The sequence below is a fragment of the Bacillus rossius genome, chromosome 1 (genome assembly GCF_032445375.1).
Source record: "Bacillus rossius redtenbacheri isolate Brsri chromosome 1, Brsri_v3, whole genome shotgun sequence".
Lineage (NCBI taxonomy): Eukaryota > Metazoa > Arthropoda > Insecta > Phasmatodea > Bacillidae > Bacillus > Bacillus rossius.
In genome coordinates this window covers 335,964,730-335,987,692 of record NC_086330.1, presented here as the reverse complement: position 1 = coordinate 335,987,692, position 22,963 = coordinate 335,964,730, and the positions used below count along the sequence as shown (strand labels likewise).

General features: G+C 33.9%; 1 protein-coding gene across 1 annotated transcript in view; it reads right to left on the bottom strand.

The window, feature by feature from the left end:
* LOC134528089 (E3 ubiquitin-protein ligase Siah1-like) overlaps positions 1–20,113 on the bottom strand; it is a 41,154-nt gene extending 21,041 nt beyond the window's left edge. Inside the window, exon 1 of the mRNA XM_063361343.1 lies at positions 19,953–20,113. Within this exon, the coding sequence (XP_063217413.1) occupies positions 19,953–19,965 (13 nt within the window). The 5' untranslated portion in view covers positions 19,966–20,113. The remainder of the gene's footprint in view (positions 1–19,952) is intronic.
* Between the last annotated feature and the right edge of the window lie 2,850 nt (positions 20,114–22,963).

Genomic DNA, 22,963 nt, shown 5'->3' with positions numbered 1-22,963 from the left:
ACACATGAATTTGCTCGTTACAGGGTTTAGATGTTTACACATCACTGGTGAGTACCGAAATACTCGTTCGCAATATTTTTTTCAATTGTTTTATACTACTTAGACAAATGTGTGATATTTATATGCTCTTATAAATTAATTCAAAACGTAAAGACGCTGAACTGACGAAAATATTGAAAGAAAAAAAGTCGAAATTCCAATTAATTATTGTAAATGTTTATGATTTTTAGGCCTCCGTTTGCGATCTCGAAAACAACAAATATCAGAATTTTAATTCTTAAATTTGACAAGTTTACTATTTCAAATGGAATTTTTAGCATTTTAAATAATACTTTTATAGGAATTCGTAGGGTTCTATAACTTACGAGGGGAAATAAATTTGAAATTTTTAAAACCAGCTTGCTAATTCAATGTGTTCCGAAACAGAAAAATCTGTAGATGTTGAATATCTTTTTGTTGTTGTTGTTAAAAGAATTTGTATGCGTGTTTGCGTGAGTGTCATGGCTAGTTGTTGTGTAGGTGTGTGTGTGTGTGTGTGTGTGTGTAGGTGTGGTTGCCGTAAACAGTTTATTAATATGTAAATGAGTTTAATATGTAGTTTAAATAATACATAGTTTTTAGTTTTAAATTAATACTGTGTATTTTTCATCAGCTTTATTTTTTAATTAAAGTTTTTTAATCTTTCTAACCATTTTTTCAATTATTTATATTATTTGTGGTCTCCTTCTCTGTAATAATTCAGACAATTTAAGAGAACATATTTAAAAAAAATAAAATTTTAAGTTATCAATTTCTGTTTTTTATTTTTGTTTATTTGTATTTGTAAATTTGTAATTTTTTTTCAATAAAGTGTAAAGAAACAGTGGGCACGCCTTAACTTCGCACATGTAAAAATAAGACGTATAAATAAAAAATGTAACCAAAGAAGTTTGAAGTTTGTTTCTTAATTTACTTTTGTTTATGCCACTGCTTATGGAAAAAAGGGGTACAGAACAGCTTTGAATAACGTAGTTAAAACCCAAAACCTTTGCTCTCATACAGAATTTACAATTTAACAAAAATGTACTTGATGTGTGAGTGAACGTACTAAAACACATAAGTAACTAAAAAAAAAAGAGCTTAAATCTTGCACTAAACTACTAGCAGTGGAGATCATATACTGAGGCTGGAATCGCAAAGCGAGGCATGGAACGCGAATATATTCTCAATCAATCACTTTCGACAGATCTGTGACTTCAGGGCGACATGAATGGCGGACGCGACAGATTTCTCGACTAGAAATACATATTTATTCTTTTCCCATCGCTTCGCGGACGAGACGTTACTGAAATAAACGCCAGATATTTGTTTTCGCATTAAAAGAAAGTGTAGTTATATTTCGCCTTGCATTTGTTGTTTGGCACAATCAGTAGGGGCAGGCATTTTTCGCGAAAATATCTGAACGGCTATAAGAATGCAACAAGGTGTACCCGCACCAGCTGTTTCTTCCTTGTGATTGGCGGCCGTCTGCGAGAGAAGTCGTTGCCTTATTTGACCGAGCCATTCAGGACGCTTTTGATTCCGCACTGAATTACTGTGATTGGTGTTGTTACAATCGATGTGTATCTGGGATAAACTCACCCAATCACGAAGCACAGATGATGCTACAGAGTTTTAACTTACAGCTAGTCTCGAAATCTTTTCGCGAAATATGCATGTCCCTAACAATCAGTCATATGACCAAATAATCACGCGAGGGAACGACATCACGTGGTTTGTTAAAATAATTTTTTTTCCATAGAATATTTGTTTTTCGACAACTCTGACACTTGTGTATCATCAACACAAGTGTTTTGTTGTGAATATGCGAACACCCATTCTCGTCTTGCTCTCGGAGGCTTGGCGTTTTGTTCCAAGTTTCGTTCGAGATTAATTCACCATTCGTTCACGATCCGTTTACGAACCGTTCACGTTATCTGTGTTCCTCGGTCACGTGTTCACCCCTCCCCCCCTTTCCATGGTGCTGTGAATAGAGACCGGAAAAATTCGTGGTTTAAGTTACCTTTAGGCTAGACTGTACAGTTCTATGTACACTAGGACAAACAACGCCGGTTCATTGGCTGCTCACTCATGAGTCGTCTCAACTGGGCTCCCTCTTATTCGATACGTCTTTGGTTCAGAGTTTCTCATTGGTCCATGATCGCCCAAGTAAACAGTAGGCTAAGCCAATAGAAAAAGCAGCGTAAAGGTATAGGCCTATGTGTTTGGATTCTAGCCCATCGGGAAAAGTATCCGCGATTTTTTCCGGTCTCTAGCTGTGAATCATGGGTCGAGGTCAGTTGTTAATTCACACATCAGTGGCTGTTGGCTTCGCCTCTCTCTCTCTCTCTCTCTCTCTCTCACGACGGAGCGGTCGACAAGTCACGCGGGCAGAGGTGGCAAGCCTGGGATCACGTGACCTACTGACCACTTCTCAACGCGAGGAGTTTCTTCTCACGCCTGACCTCCCTCCGCGACACGACCGCTCTCCGAGCGAAGGAACGTGACAGCTCTATTCGGACCCGGCGTCCTGCGAGACGTTTGCAGCTGGCTCTTCACATGCGCGGACGAATGAATGAATGAATGTGCGCGTGAATGAATTAATGAATGAAGAATGAATAAAATAATACGCTTAAGGATGATAGGAAGATTCTGCAGGCATATAAGTTTGAACTGTTTTTTTTTTTTAATGTAACGTTGAATCTTTTAGCATTGAATGTTTGCCTTTATTAAGGCATAGATCACACTTGTCTACTTACAGTATTATTAAAGTCGTAATCACTCACTACACATAATTTAACACTAGCTAATATATTTTTGAGCAGCCACACAAAAAAATAAATATATATTTTTAGAAAATATTTCTTTGGAAACCAGTTTCCCAGAAATAGTTTATAATACTACGAAAAAGATATTGTACATTTTACAACACGTGGCAATGTTTATTTTTGCATAAATGAAAAATATGTTTTTCAAGATAATACTGAGTAATTCTTACGACAATTGGCGGATATTTTTATATTTTGATTGATGTGTCATTGAAGCATAATTTTTAAAACCGTGGAAAAGATAATCAAATATTAAATTTTTTTACTTTATTTGGTCTTACCGTGCTTATTATGTGTGCAGTTAATACTGGAAACATATTCAGGGAACGGTATACAAATAACTTCTGACTATTGGAGGTACTGGGACGACACAAAGCGTAAATTCCCGGGTAAGAATCTGAACATAGTATTACTGCGAACACTATTTTGTAGTCATACCAGATGTTTTCATGTAAATGTACATACTTACAAATATCTGTAGTTTAACATTATTATTTCTGTTACATTTACAAAAAAAATTACAATGCAGTCGCTGTTTACGTCAGGCTATCCTTGAGTTAAATAATATACCTTACTTTTAAAAATTATGTTCTAAAACAGTTTGAATGCTTCTTGCGATGGGGAAGAATGATTTAAAACAATTTAATGGTGTCTCACTTTAGCTGGTTTACTGTACGGTGAATAGCTCTATCAAAATATTCTGATCTTTTGAACAAATTTAATATGTAACATAAATGATTTTGTACACCAAGTAAAATATACAGTTGAAATTACGAAACAATTTGTTTGTGTTAACTAAATATTTCCTACTACTGAATTTATCCTTTTATTAACTCAATATTTTTTTTTTGTTGGAGGTGAAGGACCTTCCGTCAACTTTTACAAAATAAATTTTTCGCAGTTCAAATATCATAATTTTATATTAAAAATCTTTTCCGTATTGTAAAGAATACTAAGAATATTTTTGTTTATGTTTTATGGATCAATTCCTATAAATAGTAAAGACAAAATAAAAATAAATTTGAAACGAATCGAAAATTCACGCTTTTAAAATATTACATTACCTTCAGGGTAGGATATGTGCCTATGTGTTTCGCTATATGTAGAATTTTATATATATATAAATATAAATATATATATATATATATATCTGTTAGAGCAGACTTTCTGATGTACTTAATTAAGCTGTGAAATCCAATTTCCCCAGGTGTAGTTTCCGTGCGTGGCAGAACCTATATCAAACCTATCCCCCCCCCCTCTTTTCGTTCTCCATACCCCCTCCTTCGCAGTTCAGATCCATCCCCACTGCTCGTGCAGATATCACAATCCGCCGCGAAGCGTAGCGTTAATCATGACACTGCACCTTCCCTTCATTTGCATGAACATTCCGTGTCGTCACACCCTGGTCGCCGGGGGAAGTTTGAACATCCAGAGCTCCGTGCATGATCCTCGGATCAGGAACTAATCCGTGACAGCTGACTTAACGTGGGAATGAGCCGCGACGACTGACTTAACCTGGAACTAATCCGCTACAACTGATTGAACCTGTAACTAATCCGTGACAACTAACCTAACCTGGAAATAATTCGTGAGAACTGGCTTAAACTCAAACACCCAAAATGACAGTTGTTAACATACAAGTCTCGCACGTGAATTACGCTTCGCGACACAGAAAAATAGTATAAAAAATGTTTTAAATTAAACAATCTTCCCAATTTTTCGAGTTGACGATAACATAATTGTTTGGTGACAGTAGAAGTTTTTTTAACTATTGATCTTGTTTTGTTTTGTAGACAGCACACAATTGCTTTATTTTCGATATAAATTAGTTGGTATAAGTTTATACCCCTTATATGAAAGTGTTAAAAACTATTGTGAATCATGAAACCTTACTGGAAAATGGTTTAAACTTCTTCAATGTGAATCTGCATGTAGCATTTTGAATCGTTTATCAGTGAAATCGCTTATGGTACTGTAATGTTATAATCGCCGATGTCATATTCACCATTTTGAAGAGTCCTAAAGACCTTTTTAGGTCGTTATAATTTTCGTTGTGAAAATGTAAGAAAAAAAATGTTTTCAACCTGTTAGCCACATGGTTCACACCTGCTCACGAAGTAGTTTTCTAAACATTTAGAAACCATGGCGACTGACGTACAGCCTTGGACTACTAAATGTGTTAACAACAAGCCAGCCGCCGCTCAGCAGGTTTGTTTACTCTAGGGTAAAAGTGCTGACTACCTCAAGACCTTGCGGGAAACAAAACGTGTTACACCCAATAGCTGTCAGTATACCGAGAGTAACTCGACCAAATTGCTGGGAAAACCAATCGTTATAAATAAAAATGTGAACGTTTGTTTTGTTCAAAATCTTAAATCTCCGAAAGTTCTTCGCCGATTGCTTTGAAATTTTGACACAATGTTGTATTCGAATACGCACGAGATTTTATAAACCTATGTCTCATCTGTTACAGGAAAAAACATAGATAAAATACATATAGGTAAATATATATAAATGTTTGTGTGATAGTCTTCTGTTTTGTAAAGATAAAGGTACAGATAGGAAGATACATACATAGCGAGATAAAAGATATAAAGAAAGGTAGAGAAAGGTATAAAGAGGTATGGAGAGACAGAGATAGATAGATTATATATATATAGAGAGAGATGTAGATAAATATATGGATTGATATATAAGTAGAAAAATAGATGCATAGATACATAGAAAGGTATAGAGTGAGATAGAGTGGCATATATATATATATATATATATATATATATAGAGAGAGAGAGAGAGCGAGATAGAAAGATTTATATATAGAGCGAAATACATAGTGAGATTTATAGATGGACACACATACACACACATATAATTATATATATAATTATATATATAATTATATATATATATATATATAGAGAGAGAGAGAGAGAGATTCTTTGTATATGTGTATTTCAAAAAATTTACAAAAAAATCTTTTAACTGTTGGTCACACAACTGTCAGTCTAATGACTTTTTCGGTTAAATGGCTTTCGGAAAAATGGCGGTTAATACAACAGTTGGTTACTCTATGACTCTAACGTAGTGTCTGCTGATTGACCGCAAACTGGAATCGGTGCAGAGCAAAGTGAAATGCTAGAAGTTCGAAAACTCTCTGTGCGTCGTACGCGTGCTGTTTTCATATGCCTGTGCCATTTCCTACTGTAGCAGCTGCTATCTGTTTATGTACGTTCAACTTCCGTGCGTGTGCGCTGCGCATGTTCTGTTGCGAGTGTAGCCCGGCCTTTCGTCTCCAGCATACACTCATATTCCTTCCACGCATATACACCCAAATACACTGTCAAAATACTTTTTGTTGCCTAAGAATATCTGCTTATGGGTGGCAGGCATTTTTCGCGAAAAGAATTCGAACCCCAATTAGACTGCAACACGGTATGCCCGCGCCAGTGGTTCCTTTCTTGTGATTGGCTGCCGTCTGCGATAAAAGCCATTGCCTTATTAGACCGGGTCATTGAGGACGCGTATGCTTTCGCATTGAATTATTATGATATGTGTGCTGGCAATACACATGTAAGTACCAGATATAAACTGGACCAATCAGGAAGCACGGACGATTCTACAGAGTTTTAATTCTCAGCTATAGTATGTCTCACGCTTAGATTGCAGTATAGTGTAAATGTCAGAGTGATTCTACCTAGATTGTTACCAAAAAAATGTTCACTATCATTAATTATTATTATAATTTTTAATATAGTTTTATTTATATTCTATTTTTTTTATTTTTAACAACGAGAAATCACTGTCTATTGACAGTATTATCAGTCATTCTGACCAAAAACAATAATATAATTATAAACATAAATTTTTATTTTACAGAATATCTAAAAACTGTCCATAAACAATGTCCCATTTCCATGGTATATTATAACAGTTTATTTAATTTAGACTATTAACAACAATTCATACATAAAATTGAAGTTAAACTAACCTAGGTTTTTACAAATATTCAATATGTGCACCTTTAGTTATACGGCACACGCCCAACCTAACGTCCAATTCCATCCACACTTTGGTTAACAAGTCCGGAGTAATGGAAGCAATAGCCTCTTCAGCTTAGTGTCTCAACTCTGGTTAAAAATTAGGTATCCGTGAAACGTAGATACGATATTTTATGAAACCCCAATGAAAAAAAAAAAAAACTGCACGCCGTTATAGCAGGCGAACGTGGAGGCGAGCGAATAAGAGCTTTGTCGTCTCTAACTGCCTATAACATCGGCACATGGGAGATCACAATTAAACTTAAAACAAAACACACGTTTAATTGAAATTACAGGTTAACTCTTAGCAAATTACAGAACACAAAACGCTTTACGCTCAGGAGTCGCCATTTTGCGTAGGTGGCGCTGCAAGCGAGGAAAAAAAAAACTGTTCTCGCGCATGCGCATATCTAAAACGGTTTGAGTCACTTTTTAATTATGACCTTGAACCAACACTCTACAATGATTATAGTAGATATTATCAAAATAAATAACTAGGGCATTCTTTTACGAACGTTCTGTAACGTGCATAACACAAGGTACATAAACTTTTGTTTCTGGGCTCGCCTATATCTTCTCCATGAAAAAAAAAAAAAAACACTTCGATGTGCCACCTTTCATGGCGATCGGTCAAAGGTTGTCGGAGTTAATAAACGTCATACATACATACATACAAACAAACATCCAATATATATATATATATATATATATATATATATATATATATATACACACACACACATATATATTGAGAGCCGCCAACATATTGTTTAATTAAACGCATTTCTACAACCACCTCAGTAATTTTCACTCTTGTAAAATGGTTTTATTGAAGGTATTGGAGGTTACGCCTTTATTTATTTGTGACAATATCTACAACCAATTATTTAAATAAAATTCATTTAAAACAGCTGCATTTTTTTTGGCGGTGGTTATAGAAACACTCAGTGTTACATGTAAAATAATCTATCTATTATACGAAAATTATAATGGGTTATGATAAAATTCTAAATGCCTATTCCAGCCTTTGGAAGCGCTCCAGACCACAATTAATATAAGTACATAAATATATATGTTTCCAACTAATTTTTTTGGTGTATATCGAAATTCGACTTTTTTAACTAAATATGTATTGCAACATGTCATTATAACGCAAATTATTGACGCAATTGATAATGCAAATGATTTATTTTCATTGCTCAAGATAACTTTAAAAAATCTTGTACATAAAGGACGGTTTAAGAGCAGTGACAAAACAAGCAGTGTAAAATTTTTGTTCAATATTATATCTTTACATCGTAACAGCTAGAACAATACTTGTTTTTGGTTATATGTTCGTAATGATACACTAATACTGTAGTGAAAATATCATTTAACCCACACATTTCGAGTGAAAAGCCGTTGGTTAAATTTGAGCTAGTGAAACGATAGTACAAAGTTTAATGGAACTTTTTTTTTAACTTATCTTTTAGCGTTGACAGAATACATACTCGTGAAAGGAAGTACTCCGAAATGGTGTAAAATCAAATTCTCGTGACCTTTAATGAAAGCCAGTGTTTGCTAACACGCCGCAAACAAAGGCGTTTGTGTTTGTCCTATTTACAAACAAAAACTGTTTTGTGTATAAGGGAGCAAAGATGAAATTAATATTGGCAGCGCTGAGCTGTTCAACCATGCGTAGAAAACGAACAACGCTACTGCGAGAGTTTGTTGACATTTTACAATACAATTTTACATTTCCCTGCAGTAAAAGAAATGTGTTATTAAAATCAAATCATATTTTCTCCTATAAATCGTAATTTATAACCATTTTAATAAATAACTATTACCGTTGGTCATAATTGTTCGCTTTTACAAAATGATCGGTTGCTTTTTCACATAATTTATTACAGCCATGCAATATTACAATAGTGCATAATTCATCACTGTTATTTGTTTGTGTATGCTGTGCATATAATTCGAGAAATAAACAACGTGTAATGGGGATAAAAGATTAAAATAAACTGTATTTGACATTGATATATATATAATATTAAACGTGATTACTCATATTTAAGTAATCGTACGGAGTAAAATTTAAATATTCCGAAATATAAAACAAAACCTCACTTAAGTCTATATAATTTATGATTATGCCTATTGTGGGTTAATTTAACACAAATTTTTGAAACACGTTGGTAGTTGGTAATTGATAGACGAATGTTTAAAAGTCTAAAATTTTATCCTAATCAGTAGAATTGATTGGTACCTGCGCAAGGAAAAAGGGGCTGGACTTTACAAATATATTATTTATATAATAAGGAAATACGCAGAGTGTTACCATTTGCAAACTACCAACCGTAACTGTACTGAAATACTAATTAAAAATATATTTATTTTTAAGTCATAAATAAAGGCGTGTATTTTACGCAAAAAAAAAAGAAATAAGATTGTGCATTGATAAAACTGTATCACCGTCCGCTTTTTTCGATTAGTTTGGTATGTTGAAGATTGGTTTGGCGTACTTCAGGTAATTTCGCGCGGAAGCGAATGCGTCCTAAATCCCTCTAGTAAAACGGGCGACGGCTTCTCTTGCAGACGACCGCCAATTACAAGGCAGTAACTTCCAACGAGGGCGTAGCTTGTTGCAGTATGATAAGCGTTCAAATTTTATTTTTCTCTCTCTCGCGTAAAATGCCCAATCAGGAACGGAATGCTCCGTACAGTTTAGCCAAAATCAAAACTCTGGATTTTACAACGGTTTTTTTTTCTCGCCGTCGTTCCTTTCATGTCTGTGCCCAGGATTTCTGCGCCCGTCATTTCCATCCGATTCCAGTGACGGAGCCGAACGCTTTGCGCGCGAACGGAGTGGAGCTTTTGAAGAGGGCGGGCGGGAAATTTACCGCCAGATTTCCGCCGGGATACTTTTGCCAGCTGCTCCCTAGTCCCCAATACCGTTCTCCCCCCTTCCCCATCCTCCACCCCCACCCTTTTCCCCCTACCCACAAACTGACTGACGTCACTGCGTGCGAGCACGGAGCTCGCGACTGCGAACGCGATGTTGACCTGCCAGCGGCAGGAAAAGTGGAATTTTTTTTTTTGTGAAACTTCTGCACGATCTTCAAAGACTTGGCCGCACGCGTACGAACGCCTTATTTTGTGTTTAACCGCCGAGTAGGTACAGAAAAATTTTTTTTTTTTTTTTCAAAATTTTTTCCTTGGAATCCATTTGCCAAGGTAAATAGTTTGTTTTATTGCATTTATTTTTTTGACATACGTCATTGCAGTTTTGCACTGTTTGTCATGGAATAATTACGAAGATAAAAAAATTAATAAAAAAATTATGAAGATTAAAAAAAACACATATTTTTTGATCTTCGTAAGTTTTACATGGAAAACAGAGCAAAGCTGCAATGGCGTATGTCTAAAAAACTGAATTTAATCAAAATTCCTCATTGCATGAATTATATAAAGAACGTAAAATAGTTTGTGAAACTACAAGAAATATATTGTATCTTTGTACAACACAAGGCTGTGGTTATTTAAGCATACGTGCAATACTTTTTTTCTCTCTCGAGATAATACTGAGCAGTAATTACGAAAATTGGAGCATAATTTCATATTTTATTAGATGAATAATGTTTTTAAACAATGGAAAATATAATTTAATATTGCAAAATTGGACTTTATTTTGTTGTATCATGCTTATTATGTACGCAGTTAATACTAGAATGCTGTTCAGACAATAGCTTACAAGCAACTTTAACTACATAAACATCATAAATGTCCGGGTAAGAATCAGAGATTATTATCTCTGCGAACACTATACTTTTTGTTCATGAAAATGTACATTTATACAAATATATCTCCTTTAACTTAAATAATTCTGTTCCATTTGCAAAAAAAAGTACAGAGTATGTACAGTTCATTCGAGTTTGTATCCTCTTCTTCGAAATTCATCCCGGAAAACCACTGCACTAAATCACAGAATGTCCTAACTGAATAACATGTCAAGACAAGTAATTTAATATTTTCACGTAGCCTGGACTGAAGACAAAACTTAGAATATAAAAAGAGTTCACATAATATTTGATTGGTTGTATACTATAACCCGGTTAAGAATACACAAATTTAAAATATTCATATAAAATAATAAAATTTGATGCAACATGTTTTTATTTAAAATGCATTGTGGTGACTTTCAGTTTTTCATAAACATATAGGTATACATTCCCAATCCTACCGTGTAATATGATTTATATACATATATACTATATATATTTATAGGATAGCCTACATTAACTTTGAGTTGATGATGGTTTTGAAGTCTAAGAAACATGAATCTTAAAAACTAGGTAGGCTATACATAGAACATTTGAAAGTCACACCGAGAAAATACGGACATAGATGGTCTTTCTTCGATATCTATCTGAAATGCTACGGTACTGAGTTTAATTATAACCTTTTTCAAAAGTACATTCATAAATTAACCTCGATTCAGAAAAAAAATAGTAGACGCGAAATGTAATAAAATAAATAAGAGATAAATATGTGCCTTAGAGGCTAATATCGTAAGTACTTACTTAATAAACCATGCATATTTCGTCCGAAAGCTAGTTACAAAAATATGTTATTCCCGCAAATTGTGGATATGTGTCACCGTGCTTTTAATATGTTTGTTCGTTGCCTCAACTTATTCGGTCATTTAGCTTCGAAAGCAAACAAGCTTTTATTGGTGTACTAACGCCACTTAATTGACCGCAAAATATAACGGATTAATTTCTTGGTAAACTTAAATTCAAATACGTACACTGTTCTATGATATTATTAGCATGCACAAATTCCAATCACACAAGAACTTTTATGTTAGCTAGCGCTCCTTAAAATACAAGCGTTTCCTGAGTTTCGTTATGAAATAGATTATTTAATTATTTTTTTTTGCCAGCCTCGTAACTTCGGTTTTTGGGTTTCGGTCTACATGAACCAAATGTAGGTCTCCCGACAATCACTTCATAGAGACAAAAATTATAGTAGCTCAGAAATGATAATTAGCTTCCCAGATAAAACCAACAGCCATTATTTTTAAAAAAATGTAGGTATAACTCGTTGGAGTTCTTTAAAATGTATTAAAGACAGGCGCAACATTTGCATACAACCTCATAAATAAGCAATAAATTTAAACTTATTCCACATTTTCGGAGAAAAAAAAAGTTTTATTAGCGAACAGTAAACCAGAATTTCGTGAAATAAGCAAATGTGCAAATATTATTACACATTAAAAGTTGGTTCAAAAGATATTTTTCAATAAAGATAGTGCATCATGAACCGTTACATTATAAAATAATAGGTAAAAAAATTGAATGCGTTTATTACATTTATTTTGAATTCAGATGAACATTAGTTAGAGCCTACAATTATAAAGTAAATTAAAATTATTTTGATTTAGTTTGAACAGCTTTGTGGAACTGCTATGATTGAACGAATGTAATTACATTATCTCGCTACAATAAAATAACAATTTCATTCATTAGTCATTAGCAATTTTTTTTCAAACCTGAAAAGTTATAGTTCCTATAATAAATTTAGCTATCCTCATCGGTACATCCCCCAAATGTTAAATACATTTCTGTATTTGACAGATGATGACGCTAATTATATGCTTCGATTTTTTTTGAACTTCATAATAATCTTTTAGATTAAATTTACGAGAAACGCCATTTCGCACAAATGTTAAATACTCATTTGGAAAGTACTTAACACGATTAAACTTAGTGTGCTAAACAAGTACATCAGCCATTTCACGCAAAGCCTGTCGGGGGGGAAAAAAAAGAGTTCGGGGACATTAATTAGCTCTCACATAATAAAGCAATTTCAGAAGCTTGTTACGATATTACGTCATGTCAGACTCAGTAGTTGGGTGTGAAGGGGTGAGAAAGTTGTCACGAGCCCCTAGATAAAATCTTCTCTCCACTCCACCAAACTCTCCACCCCATCCTTCCGTTTATATATGCTTTACTTCCCTCTCTAGGCCCAGGCAGGCACACATTTTACAAAACAATTCGTTTTCCTTTGGTGACGTTCTTTGCCAGCTGAATCACATGACTGGCCTTCCATATCTGATTTACCCAATACAAAATTAATTATAGGTATCATTGTTTACTCAATTACTAAAATGCTTTCTTTTTTTTCTCAATACTTTTTAGAGCAAAAATTTCGTGCTTTTTTTATTAAGAAATTAAACATAAAATAGTTACAAAGATTTTTTATGTTTATTTACCGTTTAAAAAAATGTAGGCAACACGTTCACTAGGCCTACCATATAGGGAAATTTTAAAACAAACTGTTAAATACCTCGCCAATAATCGGGTTATTTTTGAACTCCAGGGTAGAATCAACATTATTCATGCAAATTTAGAGGGTGTCATTTGTTGTTTCTTTTGAGCCATATTTGATGTACCACCAAAGCTTATAGAGGGAAAAAAGTTAACACTTTTTTTTACATATTTGTTTTTGCCTACTAATTCTTTACAGAATGTCATAAAAATAATTATTTATGACGTTAAAATTGATGTAAATTTGCAGTTAATTCTATTGCCACTTTAATAATCCATATTATGCAGGTACCCACAAATGGTGTTTTTAAAATAGCTAGCATTGTAATCTTGCCAAATATTGAAACGATAGAGTTTCTGCTTCACATTAAATATGTTTTACAGTAGTGCGTTATATAATAATTTACAACGTATTACACTTGTAGAATTTCAAATAATTTATTAACAATTGTTTCCCCTTAGAATGTCCAATTCAAAATGATTCTTCGTTTGCAAAAAAAAAAATTCAATAATATTATTTTTATTATTTCTATAATAGGCATATTTATGATAAAGAAAATCTCTCTTAAAACACGCAAGACAATAAACTACGCTCAAGCCTGCTGAGTTATTAAAAATTAAATACAATCTTTGTAAACGCACACAACTTTATTGTAAACTAGCTGCAGTACCCGGCTTTGCCCGGGCTGAACACCGGGTGATATATTGTCCGCGAGTTACAGCAAAATGGATAGCGATATGTCCAGTGTGGTGGACATTAATAAATGACACATGATTACTGTTTGTGTATCTCTGACCTATGGATTTCTGTTTACCCATGGCGATCGGTTGAAAGGTTTAGAAGTTGATGCGCTACAGCGCCATCTAGCGGCGAGTTACAAAAAAATGGTTAGTATAAAAACCTTCTCCATGATAAAAACACTTCGATGTGCCAACTTTCATGGAGATCGGTCAAACGGTGTAAGAGTTTATCGATGTCATACATGCCAACATCCAATTATATATATTCTTATATTTCGAAATTTTGGGGCTTTCACTTTTGCGGAAAGTGGATGTTCAGGACCTCGAATGGTTTGGAACACGCCATCTCGAAAGAATAGATACCGTATTTTAAATTCCTGAAATCGTCAAAATTTTGGGGCTTTGTTCCCAGAGGGGGGCGGGGGGTTCGAGGACCCTGAATGGCTCGAAAACACTTAAAATCGAAAGAGATAGGTTTTTAAAATGTTTTTGAACTTTCGAAATTTTGGGGCTTTAACCACCTGAGGGGGGCGGGGGTGATGTTGAGGACCCCGAATGGCTCGGAAACACTCCAAATCGAAAGATATATAAAGGAATATAAGAATGTAGGCATTTATTGTACTCCTATCTACCATAATAACAATATTGACAAATAGAAAGCTTATTACCTACCTATGAATAATTATCTAAATAAATTAATAAATAACTGTATGTGTAAGAATTAACGTACATACATAATATTAAACTTCAAACTATACATACCAAAAAAAAAAAAAAACTAAGGATGTTTGTGAAACTATTTTTTTATTTGTAATAATGTTTAAAACATTTGTAGGATTTGTTTGTATGAAAAACTGTGGTGGCAATATTCCGCTTATCCAAAGGAGTATAGAAATTAATAGAGATATCACTCCCTGTACACACCACAAATCTTTGAATTAAGTAAAAAAAAAAACATAGTCCAAAATGAAACAAAAAGTATAAATAACAACTAATTTGACAAAAAAATTTATACAACTGGAATGACAATGTTAACATCCGCCTGAAATTTAATAGAAGTAGGTAGGTAAGAATATATATATAAGAAATTAAATGAAATTAAAACATACATAAATAAAATTATCTCACACTCAACCAAACATAATGTTTAATATGAAATAAAGGAAGATGGCAGTTACACGTAACTATTCTAATTAATAAAAAAAATCAACTTTCCTGAAATAGTAAAATTCAAATTTTTCAACAATATATTACATAGTTGATAAATTTCTGGTCTTCGGTCTCAGCAGCCCTAAGACTCTTGACGCTCAGCATATCAATTATAAACACTAAACCAAACTCCTTGCAAATAAGTAGGTAGGTACTGTAAAAAAATAACAATATTGACAAATAGAATGAAGAAATTTCGAAGAAATTTATAAGTTTAAGAATTTATATACCTACATAATATTAAACTTGAAACTATCCAAACAATAAAAACCTAAGAATGTTAGTGAAACTATTTTTTTTATTTGTCATAATACTTAAAATACGTATGTTTCCAAAATGAAACAAAGTATAAATAATGACCAATTTTACAAAAAAAAAAAATTGTACAACTCGAATGACATTGAAAACATACACGTGAAATTTAAAAGAATTATGAGTGCCCTAGGTAGGGAGAAAAAATATATATATATAAGAAATTAAATAAAAAAAAATGGGTGCGTGTACTTAGGTACGCGCATGAGAAGTTATACTTCTTTGGCATCATTAAAAAATAGTTTTTAATTGCATGCAAAAATATTGCGTGGAGTCCCTCCTCGTGGAAGAAGTGAAACTTCGTAATGTGGAAATGAAAATAGGAATGGGTAGAAATTGATTTTTAGTGAAATCATATTGTATCAAATCAAACTAAAAAAATAGAGGAAATAAATTTGTAACGATTCATAGATTGATCTTCAGAGAGAGCGAGACACCTATTGAATGTCTATAAAACTAACTTTTTTATGAGAGCAGATTTTCATGAAATAAATCATGAAATCATTCAACGATAAAAGCTGTTTATTTAATTAAGCGGACGGGTTCGCTCCAAGGAGAAAATTGACGCGGCGAGACCTCGTGGACATAGAGAAATGACACACACTCACTATTTATGTGTCTATGAAACATTATTTTTTTCTCCAATTTCAATTGTAATATACAAAAACGGTATTGAAAATTGAAACAAATATGGCGACACTACAAACTGTCAAGATCTTTATTTTTTTCTTACTCTCTACTTAGTTCCTTACAATATAAAAACGTAACGTAATGGCTTGAAAGCTATTGCTCGGCAGACATAGAGGAATGACACTAACAGTTTGTATATCTATGACACACATTACATAAAATTAAGATATTTTTTTTAACCCGTTTAAAATTTATTTTTTTAGACAAAAGATAGCCTATGTCCATCCCCAGGATATAATCTATCTCCTTGCCAAATTTCATTACGATCCGTTCAGCCGTTCAGTCGGGAAAAGGTAACAAACAGACAAACAGACAGACAGACAGACAGAGTTACTTTCGCATTTATAATATTAGTAAGGATAAACGAACACATCACGTGGTTTTTGCTGTCGCTTCAGATAGTTCATCACATCAGCATATTTACGTAAAAGTTACACCAATTTTAGAATGGTGCTTTTGAAAAATTATTCACCTCTCATGGAAGAGATTTTTGTTGTTATTGAAATATTGGCAAGCATATACAATTTGCTAAAAATAATCTGAGTATAGCATCAAAGCGCTATTTCAAATTACGTCATTTATATGCCGTACGCTTTGGGCAGGTTTTGAATACAAGGAAACCTGTTTCATTTAAAGAGGCCAAATTGACCCCGTAAAAAAAAATCTATATAGTCTTTGTTTATGAAGGCAAAATTCAAATGTGTGGTTTTTTAAAAGCGCAGATTGTTTCCTACAGAAAAAATAAGGAAGCTTGAAAAAAGTGGTTTAGAAAACTGGTTTTGCTTTCTTTGAATACATTAAGGTTGTATATATAAGTTATTTTAAAGGTGCACATGAAAAATGGTTGTGTGGGAACGATTTTTAATTTTGTTAATTTGTTTAAGCCTTCCAAAAAGTACAAAATAGTGAAAGTTATTTATTGTGACACGGACAGGACATCGGTCATGCTGTATATGCGAGTTTGCCGGATTATTGACCATCAATGTTATTTCACCTGGAATACCAAATAAACAATTCATAGGCTGTACAATGCCATTTAAAACAGGATATAACAAGCTGATCCATAGAAAGAAAAGAAAAAAAAACAGGTAAGTGTTCCTTGTTAAAAAAAAAAATTGGTTGCGCGCGTTGGAAGTTGGACTTACTTGGCGTAATAAAAAACTGACATTTTTTTGCATGCAAATAATTAAAACAAAAAAATTAATAATGGACTGGATTAATATTATAAATACGGTTGGCAAAGTATATGATGGAATAATATTAAGAAAATACGTACGCAGTATTAAATAGTAGTCTAAACACGTGTACAGAAATAATTATTTAATCTAGTAAAATAATAGAGACAATTTTAATTAGTAATGAAAATCAGAAAATATGCTCAATTTTTTTCTAATTTATTAATTTAATTATTGATTAAATAATAATGTAATGAATCATAATGAAAATGAAGTTTACATTTGGGACCATAACTTCACTTATATAAATACACTTGAAAAGGTTTATAAACACATTTTCTATCACTAAAATTCACAATAAATAAATGTTTTTAATGATATGGACCAGTATTCAATATCACTCACTAAATGATAATATTTGAAAGCACACATACAATATTTATATGGGTGTTTTTTTTTGTATGTAGCCTTTTTTTAATCCTGTGAAATTTCGTTGCATGGTACACCCGCATTGTAAAAAATTTACTCTCATCATTTTTTTTCATAACGTGCCTAAAGAAGTATAATTTCAAAAAAAAAGTTTATAATATCACGCTACGTCTTGATTAGTATCTATTCTTAAAAATAAATCGGTCTGAAATTCGATACGCTAGAAACAGGAAACACCGTACTGGAATGAAAACAGGCTGTAACTACGAAACGACAACATCGCAGTTGACCTTGCGGCCAAGGTTAACAGCCGCAATACACCCGGAAAAAAATCTCAACGCCAACGGCTCAGTTAGTGACGGATTACAGAAAGTGCAACAAAATGAAACTGCCGGATTTAAGACTTTCCAATGTATGATTTCAAATAATTCACACGATGACGAAGCGCCAAGTTTAACAGTTTCCTGATAAAAAAAATACTTATATTCGCGCAAATATCACCGGTTCATTGGTTGCCGAAATTAGTGACGTCTGAACTGGGCAGCCAGTGATTCGACACTCCTACGGCTGAGAGTTTCTCAAATATGCTCAGAGTACTCCATACAAACCGTGAGCCAACAGAAGAATTAGCACAAAGGTAAAAGTTTTTATTGAAGTTATACTTCTTTAGGCACTTCATGAAAAAATGATGAGAGTGAAATTTTAAGGTGCGCACGCATCACTGTAACACAAAATTAACAGGTTGAAGCTGCCCGCTAAATCGCTCATTAAGTCTCGAAAAAAAGCTACCAAAAAAATAGAAATAGAACCTCTATTAGTCGCGCATGTTGGCACGCTCGTCGCCTCTGATCACTGTTTTCATATTTATAATATATATCCACATGTTTCTAGTTTCTACATTCACAACACGTGTTTTAGTTTCATATAAATGCGAATTATGTATGTGCTAATAAATTATATTCAGTAGTGATTTAAATTGAATATTTTGATTTATATTATTTACTATTCGTAAATATTGGTAAAAAAAATTGTGCTTATATACTTTTTCAAGTGCTCCAATATAATTGAGGTTAACTATCCGTTTGTATTATTTTTTGATATAAATTAAAATATTACTATTTAATATTATTAATACGAAATATTACTAAATTATTAATGTTAAATATTTATTATTGGTTATTTAATATTTACAAAATAAATAAATAAATTAAATAAAACATTTGTGATAAAAATTAAAATCGAACATCAAATTAAAATATTAAGTTTTAATATTTATTATAAAATTGGTTAAATAACAAATATTTATAAAAATAAATTAACAAATTTAATGTAAACTTTTTGATAAAAATGAAAAGTGAATTTTAAATTAAGAAAATAATAAATATATTAAAAAAATGAATCAACTTAAATTATTTTTGAATTTATTATTAAATTTATTTTCTTTTAAAATATTAAATAATCAATAATAAATGTTTTAAATTACGAATCTTATAATATTTAGTACAAATTATGTCATAAATATTTATTATTCTTCAAATTTTATTTATTTAATTTTTCAAATTTTAACTGAACTTTATTGACAGTGTTGACTATCTTTTTCCAGCCCTTTTATTATTTTATTGTAATTAATTATTTGCATGCAATTAAAAACTATTTTTTTAATGATGCCAAAGACGTATAACTTCTCACGCGCGTACATAAGTACACGCACACATTTTTTTATATTTTAAGTACATTACAAAATTAATTCGCTACCTTTTCCGGTCCCTAATTATGGCACACTCTCATACTTGCTCGCTCGCATATTGCAAACATTATTGTATATTCTTGTGGACAACGCCTATATGCAGAGACAGGAAAATTTCGTGGTTTTGCAATAGGTTATACTACAAACACGTCTTCCTTTTGCTGCTTCTGCCATTGGTTCACTGTTTATCTAGGGGACTCCGGGCCAATTAATTGGTGACTCAATCAAAGAAGTATCGATTAAAAAGTGACCCGGTTGAGACGAGTCACAAGTAAACAGCCAATGAACAGGTGACGTTTAACGGAGTATTTTGAGGATCGTGGTCATTTAATACACGATTATTATTTTTTTTTTTTTTAGTCGCAGGACATGGCAGCCCCTACCCATTTCTTGTATAATTTTTTTTTTTTTTCCCATCCGCCGATTATTAACAATTTAAAAGATGCTTTAGTTACCTGTCGCCAACATCCGATGGAGCCTTCAGTGGTTTCGGAACTCGCTCATCCCACCCTGCGGCCCAGGCGCTCCAAGACGTTCATCCGTTTCCCCAAGGGTTTGCGCCGCTGGCGCTGCAGGGCTGCCAACCTCAGCCGCGCGAAGCGCGACACTTGACTGGCCGCCGCTCTCGGCGCTGCGCTGCGCCCGCTTCAAGGTCACCGACGCCGACCCAGGGCTCCCCTCCCCTCCTCCAACATCTCCTCCAATGGTGCATCCTCGTAGTGGGGGGAGAGGGAGGACTACGTGAGGCCCTCGTCGGGTAGACCTGAATTTCACAGTATGTTTCGCTGTGCACCGTTAAATATAACCTGTCTCAACTTTACAGCTTTGAAAAAATTATCACAAATGGTCCACGTATCCTTCTGTCGCCAGCGCGTGCGAACAACTTAAAATGTCGTCGTCGGTGCTCGTGAGGAATTATTGTTACGTGATGCTATGCAAGTGGCATTTGGATAATGCGTGCCACTTTTTAGAACTACGTAAATCTGAGAAAAAAAAAGTTATGTAGCAACACTCGTAAGTATGAATGTATAGCAACGACGTCTAGCCTGTTATAGTTTGTGCCACTTAACTGATGGGTAGGGACACCTGTATTTCGCGATTTCATTTCATGTCAAGGTATTTCACAAAACACTGTAGCTTTTTCTAAGAGTCATGGCAAATTGTGAGGGTGTAGCAGTACGGTGACCACATTCTCATTGGCCCCGTCAAGAGCGGGACGACACCTCTCACCGACCTCAGCCAATAACCACAGGAGAAAAGCTACAGTATTTTGTGAAATACCTTGAAACGTAATGTAATCGCGAAATGCAGGTGTCCCTACTGATGGCATGTATTTTTCGCGGAAAGATCTGAGACAACCTGATTAGAGATAAAACACTTGTAGCATCGCCTGTTTTTAGTGATTGGTTAAGTATGCTCCAGGTATATATTTGCTGTTGGTAGACGAATCACAGGCATTCGGTGTGAAAGCAAATGATTCCTGAATGCCTTTGTTGGATAAGGCATTGTTTTTATTTGCAGACTGTCACCTATTACAAGGAATAAACCGCTGGAAAGGTTATACCTAGGGGCAGGAATGTTTCGCGAAAAAATCTTAACGCCTACTACATAGACAGCAACAAGGTATACGCGCACCAGCGGTTTCTTCCTTGTGATTGGCGGCCGTCTGTGAGAGAAATAGTTGCCTTATTTGGCTAAGCCACTCAGGTTGCATTTAGTTCCGCAATGAATTACTGTGATTGGTGTTTTAACAATCGTAATGTACCTGAATGAAACTCACCCAATCACGAAACACAGACGTTGCTACAGTGTTTTAACTTTCAGCTAGTCTCGGAATCTTTTCGCGAAATATGCATAGCCCTAGTTATACCTTATTCCAGACTAACAGCGGCGGATCCAGGATTTTGGTTTGGGAGGGGCTTGACCCAGCTGAGGCTAGGCTTTATCAAGGCAAACACTAAAACAATAGTGGATCCAGATGGTTTTGGAGGGGGCTTGAGCCCCTTAGCCCCCCCTCTGGATCCGCTACTGCAGACTAATGAATGTTCAGATTTTTTTCGCGAAAAATACATGGCTATATACATAAAATCTGCACATAACAAGAAAATTTTGAAAATAACGAAATTGTCGTCTTGTACATGAACCACTCTACAGCTAAATGTTTTACTCTTGGTGCGAGGTCTATTGTAACTTGGAAAAAAAAGCATGGTTTAATAAATATGAGATACCCTACCAGTTGACGGTATATTTTACCTTTCGCCTTTCAAACGGCTGTGTTTTTTTCTTCGTATTGAATGACTGAAAGGGACTGTTTACCATTCCGCGCGATATTTGAATACCGTGACTCCTTTCGTACGTACGTGCGTTTCTTCTCCGAGTCGCTGTTTTGACATGTCATAGAAAATGTGTCTGGAGTATGAATTCCACGTATTTATTATCATTGAGAGGATATCTAGGGTCTGGAAACCACTGTGTGAGTTCACTGACCTCTTATATGCCTTACACAATCCTCTGCTTATTCCAGCAAATACGGCTGGTTCATTGACTGCTGACTTGTCAAGACGTCTTTACTGGGTAGCCTGTTATTTGATGATTCTTTGGTTTGTAGTATTTCATTAGTAGAGGCATGTATTTTTCGTGAAAAGTTTTCGAGACTAGATAAGAGTTAAAACACTGCAGCATCGTCTGTGTTTCGTGATTGGTCGAGATTCTTTCAGGCGAATGTCTACTGTCAGCACACCAATCACATTAATTCAGTGTGGAAGCAAACGCATCTGAGTGGCTCGGTCAAATAAGGCAACGACTTCTCTCGCAGACGGCCGCCAATCACAAGGAAGAAACCGCTGGTGCGGGCAAACCTTGTTGCAGTCTAATAGCCGTTCAGATTTATTCGTGAAAAACGCCTGCCCCTACCAATTATTTTGAAATGGCTTTTATAGCACGAATTTCTTCGGAGCAAAGGCTTGGTTTTCAATTGTTTCAATAAATATTTAAAAGACTGTTTAAATGGATCTTTTTTTTGTTTACAATATTCACCTCCACAAAAATATATAAAAAATTTTTGTTACGCTATCCTGGATATTATACCAACATGATTATTACTGGTTTCCATCCATCAACAAATTAAGAAATTCCGAAAATCTTGACTGTCATGTAAAAAATATAATCACTAACAGTAGCCAAACTTATATATATTTAAATAATAGATGAATTTAGTGTGATATATATATATATATTTTTAAGTTTCTTAAAATAATACATGCAGCTAAGTTGATTTAATACAAACTTTTGGACATACGCCATTACAAATTTGCACTATTTGAAATAAAAAAAAATCAAGAATGCAAAATAAAAAATCCAAATGAAAACATAATTGCATTGTGAAATGAAAATTCCCATTGCGCGAATTGCTTTAAAAAAAAAATAAAAATAAATAAAATGTGCATCCAGGTTCCTCGACATAAAT